At 42.7% G+C, this 14,908-nt stretch overlaps 1 protein-coding gene across 2 annotated transcripts in view; it reads left to right on the forward strand.

The window, feature by feature from the left end:
• The window catches only part of LOC108730760 (uncharacterized), a 21,295-nt gene extending 10,144 nt beyond the window's left edge, over positions 1–11,151 (forward strand). For both annotated transcript variants that reach the window (XM_018460665.1, XM_018460664.1), the window contains 2 exons: positions 3,062–3,495; positions 10,950–11,151. In XM_018460665.1, coding sequence (XP_018316167.1) covers positions 3,062–3,495; positions 10,950–11,129 — 614 coding nt within the window. In that variant the 3' untranslated portion in view covers positions 11,130–11,151. The remainder of the gene's footprint in view (positions 1–3,061; positions 3,496–10,949) is intronic.
• Positions 11,152–14,908: the final 3,757 nt, after the last annotated feature.

The following is a 14,908-nucleotide window of genomic DNA, read 5'->3' on the forward strand; positions in this document are numbered from 1 at the left end:
CTCACACAACCGCGAAACACGGACGCGCGCGTACACCCACACACGTTAAAACTGGCTCCCGCCGTTACATACGTACACTGTAACAAGTTGCGTTGCACTTATGTACAAAGGGCGCTCCATGTGACTCACGTGCTCGCATATGCTACCGGCGGTCTCCGTCCCTCTCGCTCTTCCTCCCACTGTTGATCTTTCCTCTTTTCCCTCCGCGTCCTATTCTATTTATTTCTCTCTCTCTCTCTCTCCCTCTCTCTTTTTGCTTCTTCTCATTCGTACATATACATACCCACATACATATACACGTAAACACATTATACATGCCGCGTTTCTCTCTTTCTGCTCTCTGTGCTTTTCTCTTTGTCGGTCAACGTCTCTATCCCACTCCACCGTTGGAGTGTGCACATAGCTCGATCCAGATATACACACCGAAGTGCACACACGAGACCACGAAGAGTGCATGCGGGTGTTGGCCACGTGCGCGATGCACTTTTTGCTCGCGGGGCAACCTTCGCCTTTTATGCGTCGTGCGCGCGCGGGGCCGCGTTGGAACTATATACTCTTTTCAGTGATTTGCTACGACGAGCTTTTCGGTATACGCCGTTGAACAAAGGTAATAGGAAAACCGCGACAGTAAGATCACCGTGTATTTTTCGTAAAGTGGAAATGCTTCGTCGAGCTTCCCTTTGATAATGCTGGCTTAAACAGAAACGTGTAATAAATCGATTCTCTCTCGAGACTTTTGTAATATAGTATTCCTTGAAATTCTCGAATTAGATAATTCTTAAAATATAAACGTAGCTTTTTATATATATATATATACACACATAAATGTAAGTTATATCACTATTTATTTTCAATCTTCCCACGTTTCCTATAACAAAATCCATCTGCTATTTTCAACAGATTTATAGCTTTTAATTCGCGTAATAACCAACAAATCGATTAGAAACAAATTTCGAAACAAATATATGACTCCGAATTACGGATAACTATTGCCAAGTTCTTCGTGAAATCGTACATAAAGTCGCACATATAAAGACATAAATCCTTCAACATCACGAGTTTGGCATAATAAATATCGAATTCGATTATTATAAATCTCTCTCCGTAAAGGTTCCAGCGTGAGCGCGGGTGTTCTCACGCGGGAACCGTCGAATGACATTTGGAAAAACAGGTAGAAAACCAACGGGGCGTCGATACCGCATCTCTACGACGCATATATTTTGCAAGTGGTGGAAAGAGCGCGAGCGCTTGGCAGTATCCCTCTTTCTTTTTTCTCTATCCTTCTTACAAGTTGCAGCGACCGTTGCTGCTGTTGCAGCGCTCTGCAGCAACGAAGATTTCGCGACGGCGAGCGGCTTTAATCGAATATAGGCGATGTGTGTGCCGTTGCACAAGTGAAAGAGCCCCGAGCCATTATGGACGTTTACTTGAAATGTCAAGGATGCAACCACGTGTGCTTGCGCGGGAAGATGACGGAAAGACAGAGAAAGAGAGAGAGAGAGAGAGAGGAGAGAAAGAGGAGAACGAGACAATGACAGCCGCGAGGCATGGTAGAATTGTAATTTTGTCATGCATGACTCGTACGCGTCCACGGTGCAAAATGAAAAGTGGCCATATCTAAATGTTTCTGGAACTATACGGTACGGTGAGCGCCTTTCCGCGGGGAGCCGCTTTCACTGCGGTCGGAGTCGTGCGATGCGCTTTCAAGGTTGCAACCGCGGAGTGCAGGAGCATGATATCGCGATATGTTTCGTAACAGGCGACAAGTGTTCTTCTCGATGCTCGGTTATCTGTAAGGAGCAAGCATGACGTCAGCAACTCGCAGGATTGATATCCGATTCCGATCATGAAGCGATATTTATTTATATAATTAACTCCGTTGCATCAGACAGTATTAGGATTTTTTTATTCTCGAACTAGAGAAGGGATGACGTGGTCGCTTAAAACTGCTAGTCGATGATATGATGGAGAAGAGGAAGATATATCTGAACGTCAAATAAGCGACGACATAAGCGCAATGGAAAGCGTGTCACTTAGTAGCGAGAGACAGCGCGTCAAGACTTTATCGTCGGACTGCAATGTTCTACGAAATCGTAGCCGGGGTAGATAAAAACGCGCATACATATCCAGACAGGAGACAGGCAGTCTGCTGTGGCGCGTGATAACGCACGTTTTCCAAGCGTAGATACTGACGTATATGTTTGTCGAGCTTGGAACAGTTGATTTCAAGGCCTGACGCCTATCAATATCTACGATTGTCAATGTCGTTGTATCACGATCGGCCTAAGAAATCTTATGCGTAATAGTTTAACAGACGTGATCTTCACGCCAAAGAAATTGTAAACACTGACATGTACATAATTCTGATATACATAGATTTATATTCTAATTAAATGAATTTATTTTTATATCTTTATTTCGAATAAGAATATTTTTTAATCGTTTATTCGAGAAATTGGAGCGAATGTCATAAATTCTTACGATATCCAGATAAAAGTTGCACGTGCCCAAGGGTATTCTCTCGTAATGTGCGCAAATGTCGAAACTATAAAGAGAAGGCTGTCGGATCACCCGATATAAATTTTAAAACGATCATTACCCAACAATGTCGCTCTTGCCATATTCGGACTACGTTACCTTGCAGCGTGTACTTAGTGGCATTAAACCTTATATGCGAAGTAACCGTCTCAGCGCACACTCCGGTCACTGACGATTTGCCATTGTGTAATGTAATTTGCGTGTAATCAATTGTCGTTATGAAGCGTGGCGATACGAGCGGGAAATGTTATTACCGTTCGTTGGCGGACGGTAGCTATAAAATCACGGTCATCAATTCAAGTATCACGTGACATTGTTGTCTGATAAATGTATTCGAGAAAGAATCTCGAAAGAATCTCTTAATTATGACATACGAGCCGATCAATCCAATCATTGCTTCTTTTCAACTTCCGTCTATGTTAATACAGCAATCTGTTTCGCGATTATCTTCGTACACACTCAAAGAATACAAAAATCTTTATAGAGCGAATCTTGAAAAGAGTTTCCCTTTTTTGTTCCATAGATCGAGCGCCGCGTCGATCCGATTCTGGGTCTCAGCAACCTCTGGTGATCTGGCTGCAGCCCGGCAACGTCGAAGACTTGTCGAGCTTGCCGCTACCAGACCTGGTGCAATCGGCCGTGGATCAGCTGCCACCGCCGTCGCCCCACGTGACAGTTTCTGTCCCCAGCAGCCCGATGAGAGACGCGACTTTCCAGTTCCCTGAGTGTAACGTCAACAGCAACGGTGCACCGTTGCCGAGCCCAAGGCCACGGCCACGAAGACGTTTTGCCTCGGAGAGCTCCGTCATGGAGACGGGCCCGATCGAGGTGAGCAACTGCAACGGTACCACCTGTCGCTGCCACCTCGGCCTGATCCTCAACGAGAGGCAGTCGTGGACGAGCGTGGGTGCCAATCTCAGGAACATCGCCGGTGATTTCCACGCGTGCAGGACCAAGGTCAGTGTTACACGCCAGTCACGCGTCGTTACTTCGCATTGAGATCCGCAATTCCGATTCGATCGAGTAGCGGGGGAGGAATGCAGATTACGGATCTCGATGTGGAGTCACGCGTTGTTTCTTCCATATTAAAATATACATTCCTCCCCCGCGATTCAATTGCATTAATATAACGGTATTTATATCGAGAATGATTAGAATATTGTAAATAGTATCTATAAATATCTGTGTGTATCAAGTTTCATGCTCATTTATTATTAGAGATTAAGTTTTATTTTTGAGTCGGGTTATCGACAATTTTGAACACACCGTTTTATCGCTTTTCTCTTCGCGTCGTCGGTGCCACCGTTGATGGCGTAATTCAGAAGCGTTTATGGTGAGAGGTGTACAGGTGTAAAAACGCCATGCGTAAAAATTGTACGGCACGCGTTTTGCACACACAAAAGCCATCATGTAACTTTTCACTCTACGCATCGCAATTTCATCTTCTCCATGAAGGCTTTTATTTGTCATAAAGTTACCCTTGTGTCGTGAGTATTATAAAATGTAACGAATGCACGACAAAGAATTCTCCGAAAGATTAGTTTGAAATTTTGTTCGCCCTCGAAATCCCTAAATTCCTATCGCTTAATTTACAAATTATATCACAAGTTTCATAAACGCATACGTGTGTCCTTTATTTTTGTGAATGTTATAGATACTCTTATGTAAACTTTTTCAAGAGATGACGAATCCAAAAAATATTCTAATCCAACATTAAAGTTAACGTTTTCTTTATTTATTCGAGTTTTTATTATCTGAATTCTTCACAAAATTCCTACATTAATCTAATCTGATCAGACCGTATCATTATTTACCTCGATACTTATTCATGAGTATCGATTTCGAGATAGACTAGTATCCAGATTTGTCTTCTGATATTCAGGATTTGATAGCGCCATGAATGATTGAATATCTTTCATTCCGCCGCGAAACTTTTGGGCGCCTCACTACGATGGAGTTTGCAGTTAAAGGTGTTTCTTCTTTAAGAAAGATAGAAACTATCGTCGTTGCGGGGTCATAAACGCGAATTTAGTTATATCAGGGTACCAGCGATGTCCCACGAGTGCAATAAATATCAGCTCACCACCGTCGAGACATCTAGTATTGCCCCCCGTGTGTATAGCCCGGGTGCCACACTAGCACTTCATCAAAACTCCACCCCTCCCCTTCCTTCCCTCTCGTAGTGGTCGTTCGATCAAATATGTATCGCGGACTGATATGGTCCTTCTCTGGTATTTTACGACGGTTCTTCTCTTGTTCGCGGAAGAAAGAAAGTGGCGATTGGGAATTGGCTGGCGAATAAATAGAGAAATGCGAATCGAAGATATACATTATGAACATAGAAACGTGCACGATGTCATCATCTTCGAGATTAATGCAGTAATGAAACGTGTCTACGATATTATTTTGATGGATTGACATTCTATATATGCGAGACTATATTCCTAGCATTTTTATTAAAAAGAAGTAATACCTATCATCCATGTTGCGGATTAATTATAAATATCTCTCTTCTAAAAATGTCGGGAAACTCATTAAAAAGACGAGGCAATCCTTCTTTCTTGAATATTTGAATTTCAAACGCTTATCCAATTATGAATGCAATTTCCTGTTGTCTATTATTAGTCAAGACAAACATATTGCGCGATCAATATTATGCTGAGTCGTTTCATCCGGCTCCCTGTAATACGTGAAAGAAACGGGCATAATTAATGCGGAAAGTTTCTGATTATTGTCGCGACAGTTACGAGATATCCACTCCTTCGTTGAAAAGACTACGGAGGGTCGTTCGATCAAATATGTATCGATGAACGAGAAAATTCCCCTCGGTTTTACGATGACTCTTATTTGCGGTTGCGGATTGAAAGAAAGTGAATGGCAGCAGAATGAGACACTAATAGGAAAAGTAAGAAGAAGAGAAAGTATACGGGGAGAAGGATAGTAAGATGAACAAGGTGGAAAGAGCCATTTCTCTTTTATTCCGCCTCGCTTTTATCCACTTTAAAGGTCCGCCGGCGTGATACCCAATCCCGGAACGTCTAATTATTGCTGGTTAAGTGCCGGTAATTGAAGAGGGGCGAACAGACCCGTGAAATTGAAGAAATCTCTTCGTCTCGCCTGTTCGTAGGAGATTCGATACCGATCAGTTCCTCGACTTGGTAACTCGAGTAGCGTCTTGTTGATAATAAGAATAGAGGATCTCCTAGAGCCATCAGGGTTGGCTTCATCGCTTTTCTCTTCTTCGCGCGCTCGAAGAAATTGAAATGTTAATTGAATAATGAAGATTAATACCACATTAGCAACATCGTTCGTGGATCAAAACGGGCTGATCTTGTAGCTGACATCTCGTTATATCTATCATCTTAAAAAAAATTTACATTGAAATTTAATTATTTTATCATTCAATAACCTACACAATAAAAGTAACTTGCTTTTTGCGAAAAATTATTTAACACTAAAGTGGATTATATTCTAAACACATAGAAATAATTTTTAAAATACTCGTCATCGAATTGCGGCTTTTCTAACACGTCTAACGAGCTTTTCGTAGATTTCCGGAAATATGTCGCAAGTCACGGAAACGATCTTCTCGTCTCCCATGCCCCTCTGCGCGCAATGGTCACGGGAAACTACTGATGGCACGGTGCTTTACATATGCATGGAGAGTAAGCGAGCATGTAGCGGCTAAGTGGCCACATCCCCTTACGTGAAAGTTAAGTGGGCATGGCAGCACGAGCCGTGGCCACGGGCCGAGAAAATTATCTTCAATTATCTCGTGCAATCGGAGCTCTTCCCTTCCGCCCTCCGCTTGTTCACTCCTACCTCGCGCGTTTTGTCTATCTCGCTCTTTCGATTAGCCTCTCGGCCGATCGTCACTTTTATACCTGCATACGGTAATCGAATAGTTATACGCGTTCTCGCCATGTTTTCGTTGACCTCCGGATAGAGAGGGTTATACACCTGGTAACTTGCGTTTCTATGTAATACAGAATTATGGGTGAGAGTGGCCGCGCTCGTAAAACGCGGGATATAGTACTTCGACGTGTCAGAAACAGCGAAATAGCTGACTCCTCGTGTATCGCTTGGAAAATTGAAGTCAGGCAATTTCCCGTGAGGGCATGCCGATAGGTACTGCGTACACTCCGCAAAACTCATTACTGACGAACACGTTAGATCCTTGCTTGTCGAAATTTTAGTTTAGAAGCTCCTAAATGATTCGATCTAATTTGTTTCCGCGTACTCGACAAGAAACGTACCATCTTCGCGGAATAACGTATACGTCTGCGACGGATCTCGTGGCGAAACGCGCGCTCACCTGACATTTGTCTACAGTCGTTTAAACGATCTGACCGACGCGCAAATTGATACATTAGTATATACCCTCATCGCGCAACGAGATAACGGATCTTTTTGCGATGGCGCAAGCCGAGGGCAAAGCACGTCGAACCACTGCTAAAAGAGAGGGAGGAGGGGGGGGAGAACCCGATGCAAGAAAGTCGATAGTTCTTCGGACCGTTCTTCGAGCCTACGCTCGTTGCACGCGAACCGCTTAACTCTCGTTTACGTCTTATTTTCACCTTCGCTGGTAGATACCTGCGACGTCACACTCCTGCAAATCCCGCAATCCTCTCGCGGAACACGGCTGCGCTACTGCGCGTAACCTGCGCGCAAATTTATAATGCTTTGTCATGCGCAGCACTCGCGGAAATTCCTGCTTGCCGTTCCCTCGCTACATTGGAAACGGGAAAATTATTATCGCACCGCGCCTGTGCGATTTCGCCCCACGAGGCAGCGATAATTTATATAATACTCATGCATCTCTTTAACGAGACACCTGTAATAGTAATAATGATTCGCTAGATAAGCAACTGCCTCGTGAAAAATAGTGAAAGTCGCGGATAATTTCTGCAATATGACGGTAACTGCAGGCTGCAACTAGTTATCACGTATGCAAGTATAGCCGTACTAATTAGCAATGATCGACGTTTAATTATTAGTTATTATCGGCCGTAAGCAACGATATTAACAGTTTTAATGAGAAGTTAATTGTTTATCTACCTTTGGAAACAAAATTGATCTTTCAAGAAATAAGATTGACCAAACAATCGAGCGTAACATTCGTTTCCGCGTGCATCTGGTTTTCGCGACGGCACTTTTACTATCGTCGACCGTTGCATCGCGCAGCTTGTTTTAACGACGTTGGCTACGGAGAGCGCATTGCACGTACCGAACGAGCGTGTCGACCGCAACTTCTGTTTTCCATCGGCTTTTTCTTACTTAATCTTCGCGGCGAAACCTTAGAACCGAGCGATTGGCCGTTTCCACGGCAAACCGCGCAATTACGTTGCACAATAATCTATCTTGTCAGTAGTCGCGCGCGGCACACGCTCGCGATCGTAAGCCTTCTCTATCATGCTGCGGCAAGTCCCCGACGACGGTGGAACGAGGATGGAAAAAGAAAGAGCGAGAGGAGCGTTTGGTTTAATCGCTCGCATCGCGCACTCTCGCGAAAGCCGCTCGTGCGTAATTGCCGATATTTTTTTTCCAGTCGACCGACAATTCGCGATAAATCGCCGCGAGCGCTACGCTTGACTCATAGGCGCGGTAATTATCCCACCGCTCGTAAATTGATTTATTTCGGGGATTGCGCGATGTATAAACCGAGAGACAGGCGTGCGAAAATTCTTACTTTATTCTCCAATTGTCTGTCTGTTTTTCTTCGATGCTTTGCCGGTGCAACAAACGTATCGATGGCTCGCGCACATGCGCGGAAATGCAATATATTGATTTTCCGTTCGCGATGCGTATTGAAGAACTGGTTGCGGTTGGCAGTACGGGCAATCACGGGGAAATTTACATTTTACGATTCATTCGTCACAAAGCAGAGTGCGTTGCGTCTTTTCTGCAATTTGCTTTCTAATCTGCATTCATGCATTTTCGTATACTTTTGATCGCAGTGGTTTTCTTTTGTGCGTGAAATGTTTTTACTGCCATTGCCGACCGATGATAGCCGACCTCGTTTTCTACTTTTTTTTTTTCGAATCCGGAGAATTGATTCACGCATCGTGACGATGCAATTTTCTTTGTGTGAACGTATATACAACACCGCGTATTTTAATTTACATACATAGATATATCTCTGGCATTTATCGCGAACGCATATAAAAAATGTATAAAAGGATATATCGCGATATTTCCTCTCTCGCTTTAAAATACTAATTAAAAAAACATTTCATGTATAAGTTTAATCTTATCGATTTAATCTTATCGGCAAGAGACATTTCTCGTATTTCGCTTTCTACAAAATAGTTTTGACATAAAATAAAATAGTTTTCTATATGCACACGAACGACTTGTAGCCAACCGTATTGCTCGAATGAGCGTTCTCTTCCGGACTGCAGGATTATAAAACGGCGTCATGGCGATATCTCTGTGGTTGTTCATACACGTAGAGGCTAACGACACGTACGTCCGCGGAGAGAGAAAGTCCATCTCGGTTACTGTTGCAGGTGTACCCGATCGGGGATCCTCGTACGCATTAGACATTAACGAACGTTGATCATGTCCCTTCGCCCTTCGCGGCGACTCACCCCAGTGTCAGTCAAAGCGCGATTCCGCGGCGAGGAAGGGACACTATTAATTGACGAGCAGAACGCTCCCACGAGCAGCACTCTCGCGCCCTCCCACATAATTCTCCCTTAATGTGACGTTCTCGTCTACTCCTCTTACTTTTCGCCCTATCCACATCCAAGATAATCTTTCCTCTCGCGCTTATACGCGCCAACGACGAATCGAATGTTTTTCCCCGTGCGTGATTGCAAGGGTGTGAGAGAACATGTATTCTCTCCCTTTCTCTCTCTCTCTCTCTTCTTCTTCCTTCGTAGGGTCGAACACTGCCCAGATATTATGGCCATCCCATAAAAGCCCACCGCCTTGGTGATTGGACTTTCCCCGGGCGTTTATTATTGCACGTCCGGTCACGGCGAGTGGATTAAGACGAGACGGGAATCGGAAGTCGCGGGTCGAAGCTGAGATAACGTCGACGGGAGGCGGGCAGAATGAAGAAACAAAGGGAACCCTCCGGAGTTAATCGTCCTGCGGCAGGAGATCATTCTTTCACGCGAGATATTACAAGAGCGTGCTATCAAGATTTGCGATAATTTTCTCTCAGACTTTAGCTAGGTTAATGTAATGGATTTTTTATGCGTTTCTTGTATTATATTTTGCTCGGGAAAAATTGTATCTGTATTTTACAAAAAATACATCAATTTATTTCGGCGTAAATTTACATCTTGCATCAAATTACAAATTGAACCGATGCTAAAAGAAGATTTTCTATATGAAAAATGAATTTTTACAAGTATTATCTCAAATGAATTTGCAAGAAATTTGTACAAGGCGTCTCGCATGAAGGATTTCGTATGTCTTTTTGTTTTAATACAGAATTCTTGCGATTCAGCTAATACGCGGAATCATTATACCGGCTTCATCCGAAAGTATCGCGAACTAATTGGGTAATAAGTATCGTTTATAAGTACATCCTAACGGAATTCCTTTTTGCGCGCGAGCGATTTATACGATTCTCTTAGCACGAAAACCTGCACTGCAGACGCAGCGACTTCACCAATACCAGTAGTCGTAGGTATTCAGTGCAACGGAATGGAAGTTAATTGGGTAATTAGTGTCGTTAATAAGCAAGCTTTAATTGAACCTTTTTTCCGGGTCGCGAGTGGTTGCGCGCGAGAAACAGTTTCCGTAAAGAAAACAGGGAGTCTGAGAGACGTAGACTTTAGCGACGCGATATTTCCCCTCTTACAACGCTGTCGTCGTTCCTCCGTGTAAATTCGTCGGAGTAAAGGGACTCGATAAAACGACCGCGTCGCGTTTTCCTCCTTTTTTTTCTTTTTCGTTGAAGGCTTAGCCGCAAGAGAGTGCCGGATCGTCGGTAATTCCGTCCAATTAGGACACTCCCAATTAGGAACCTTAACCCCGCACGTCGACCGTTGTTCCTTCCCATACCATTCTCACTCCCCGGATCTACTACTACGAGGAGAAACTTACGACAGGTCGCCTTCGCCAAATCTTCGCGAGAGTATCGGAGAAGTCTCGTTACGTCCATTTACTGTTTAAATATCTATTTTCACAGAGACACACATTTAATGGTATTGCGATCTAATCATTATTAGTTATTTTATTTTGTCTACGTGCTTCGTCATCAATATGCAACTTGGACACATTTTTTTTCTATCTTACACCCGTACTCTTCATAAAAATACATTGTTGTCGGCGGAGGGTCAAAATTAATAATTGATTATCAGCATACTTCAAATATTGAACGTTAACAACATTTCATTCTATTAGAATTGAAGAAAACAATACTGAGCGATCAATGTTGCTGCTTACTGTTGCAGGACGCCGAGATCGAGAAATCGACGCTACCGGTGATCGGTCCAGGTTTGAACGGTCGCAACAGCAACTCGTCGTCCACCGACAGCCTGCTGTCGCTGTTGATTCCGACGCCGTTACGAGAAACCCTTTGGGCAACGGTGGCTCTATACCTCGGCTGGAGACTTGTCTCCCGTCTGCGATAGATGCGCCGATTTCGTCCAACCGTTCTGGATGATCCTGCGGGCTCGATCGTCGATTGTGTCGACGACTAGAACGGCGAGATTGGGGGCTATAATTAAAACAAAATGGACGGACCGCCAGCACTTCTTTCCTTGTCTGCGATCGCGGACAGTCCTGTAAGGAATCCTCTGGACGGATCGTTTCGAGAGGAGAAGGAGGAAAAGGAGAAGAGGCAGTCCACGGCGCGTATTCCGGATCTCTCTATGTCATCGGATGATGGATTTAATTGAGGTAGAGCGCGTCGAGAAGACGAAACGTTCTTTTATTGAACATCCACTCCGATAATACGATTGTAATTTTATATTGTCTATCTTTGTATTTCGCGCCTGCGTTGCGCGGCTACGCGAGAATGCGCTTGATCGACTTTGATCGGTTCCTGAGGGACCATGCGACTGCAAATAAAATTTGATATCTTTGATCATGACGGTGAAAGTAGTGATAATTATTTGCTTCTGCGGCGTGCTTCTGATTTCCTTATAATTGATGATTTTAATTAATTGATTAATTTGATAATTGATTATGTAGTATGATTTATTTGGTAGTTGATAATTGATAATTAATAATTGTAATTAATAATGATGATAATGGATTGATTTTATAATAATTTTTATACTGATGATTGTGATAATTGATAATGATAACAATGATTGAGTTGATGAGTCATAGTTGCTCTCTACTATATGCTTTTTCATCCCTCCTTGGGGACGAACAGGTAGAATTTATATAAAAAGATCTTTAATTAGGAAGGTTGATTCCAAAAAAAAGTTCTTAAATATTATCTATTGATTAAATCGATGTCGATAAGAGAATCAACCATCCTATTTGCTTCATTGCTGTTTATCGAGAATTGCGTGTTATCGATAAATTGTGACTGTGATTGCCGCGGATGACGAAGCGAGGGTTAGCGACGACGGGACAGCGACGTCGAAGTACAAGTGCATTCTCGCGCGATGCAGGAGTTATTTTCGTACGTAGCGCTGTTCGTTCGTACCGATAGTTCATCCTGCGAATTCGTAGGCGAAGGGTGAAGAACGGGAACTAGCATTTTGCGGGGACAGGGGGAAGATAACCCGGGTGAGAGTAATCGAATTGCGTATTATGTGGCGATCGGACCCGAGACACGAGGAGGGAGGTATTAAGGGTGACGGGGGAAACTAAGGACGCGAGATCCAAAGAGGATTAAACCCAATAATCAAATGATGATCTCATTATGGATAAATAAAGAGAATTAAATAAAGTAGTGTGATTATATGGGAGCGAGAGAGAGGGCGGACCACACGTCCCCAATTCTCTGTCTTCTCTTCGCGCGTCCGTCCCTCTCTTGATCTCGCCAAGGTAGAAAGACTACTCTTCGGAACATGGCTTGTAGATAACGCGGTTCCCCGACCAGTAGCGGTCGACGGAGCAATTCTTGTTCAAGATTTTTTTAACGACGTCGCGCCACGATGATGTTTCACGCGAAGCTCGTTTATCGAATATATATTTATATTTTATAAATATATACTTTCTCGAAAAGAGACAACGAAGGTTTTTAATTTTGACAAAATCACGAGCCTAACTAATAGATCTGTTTCATCTGAATTACAATCATCGATTCACAGTTTATTATAATATAATCGATCGGCCTCGCCAAACATCTACGGTGCGCGTGCAGAATGTATGTATATAAAGAGACGTCGAGAGGGATGACGATTCCAAAAATATTAAGAGGATAGGGGACGAGCGAGGACGTAAGGTGGAGACAGGGGAGCAAACTTGTATATGCATAGAGGATTTATCTAAAGTAATAAAAACTCAGTAATAAGTCGATGTTATAATAATTAAAGTAGATAATCGATAGGCCGAGGATCGCAGCATCTTGATTGGCTAGCTGCGACTCCCGTGGACAGTTTTCAAATGATCTCCGGTAGCTTAGCTATTAGTAGGCACCCTCGTGACATGCGAGATGCCTTTCGCGGCACATCGGAAGGAATATTTCCTTCTTTCTCCTGTGCCCTTTCTAACTTCTATTTTCTCTTTCCTTCTTTCCCGTTTCTATCTTCTTTCTTCTATCGACAAAAACTGTCTATCGATTCTCTTCCTCTATAACTCACCTATCCTCAATCTTCTAAGAAGATCCCCTCCGTTTCACTTCCCTGCTTCGCAATTCCATGTTTATCGACGACAGTTCTTTACTGTTCTGTTGTGCGCGACGTAACGTAACGTAACGTAATCTCTGATCTCGAACTTAGTGTGTATTGGTAAGAATCATGTGTTGTGTTCGCTTGACGATCCAGAGTCTCAATTTTCATGGGCGAGCGGGCCCGAGCCTTCTCGTTTCGCGATTTCTCTTAGAATTCTAGATAGGAACGGCGGAAGGGCTAGCCTAACGAGTGAGGGGATGGGAACAATGTATCCTTGGGCTTTCTCGTTTGGTTTTAAACTATCGAGACCAAAACTATCGAGGCTGCTGTACAGTCGTCCCTGCGGGCCGCGCTTTCTCTTCTCCCCGAGTGCAAGTCTTTTGCGTTTTCCTTTGTCTCCCTATTAATAGGACGATCGTGACGTTACTCCGTCAAAGTATTCCAGTGTATAGGTCTATAGTATTTATTTGTAGGCGATACCATTTTTCTACCGTCTAATAGAGCCGCGTTTTGAGATAAATATATACGCGGAATACATATATATATATTACTGCCACTTCGAGATAAGCAAATCCTCGCCAGACGCTTCCAAACGGGAGCGATTTTGTAAAAAGTCAATAACGTCGGTGTCCATAACACGTAATTTCTAAAGATGAAAATAGTTAGAGACATTGAAACAGATATTTAAAAAAATAAAAGTATTTGGTACGCGCTGTAAGGAAAGCGTTATACACGGTGAGAAAGCTAACGCGTTATTCTAATCTCATTACGCGCGGATTGTAGAGTCTTCGTATTTTCACATTCTATAGCGCTTTATTCTGTCGTATTTTCGCGAGCCATTTCTCATCGTCAGGAACTCAGATCCAGTTCCGCGAAACGCGAGTCACCATTAAATCTAGCACACATTGAAATTATCATCGTATAATGCATACGTACTATTTTATTTCGTAAATTCAATTACCATCTAAAAAATGCATTTATCAAATTTATACGTGAATATATTTTAATATACAGTAAATAATAATTAACTTTTTTTTTTAAATTCGTTAAATATTTATTCGAAAAATAGTCGCATATTTTTGAAAGACCTATAATAAATATTTAATTCAAAATTTTTGAATTGAATTCTAAAAATGAGATTCTAATTTACAACAGTATTTATAATACAATTTTGACAGAAATCTTTGTCATATTTATTCGAAATTTTTGGTTTTCACAATTAGTAAGCTAAAATTTGATTAAATTGCCAAAATTTGAATAATATTCGCGGTAATCAAACATAAAACTTGCCAATTAAAAATATTAACAATCGTCACGAGAAATTTTATCTGAATTTAACGGTGATTCGCGTTTTACAGTCGGTAGAATTTCCAATCATCGATCGGGTTTCCTCTGTGCAGCTTGCTCCTTTTACGGAGAGAGCACGCAAAGGTACAAGATTATCATGTTATATACATTTGATATAGCTAGTGTTCGTCGTTGTATCGCGAGAGTCGAGCCACGAGCTAAGAGAGACAACTCTTTCTCGTGGAGGTTGTTGCATTGCATTCCGACCAAAGGGAAAATTCCCGTTTTCCTGCAGCGCGGTGAAACGAGACGTGAGAGGGCCTAAAAGAAAG

Source organism: Mycetomoellerius zeteki, unplaced genomic scaffold, assembly GCF_001594055.1.
Source record: "Mycetomoellerius zeteki isolate Tzet28-1 unplaced genomic scaffold, Tzet1.0 scaffold96, whole genome shotgun sequence".
Taxonomy (NCBI): Eukaryota; Metazoa; Arthropoda; class Insecta; order Hymenoptera; family Formicidae; genus Mycetomoellerius; species Mycetomoellerius zeteki.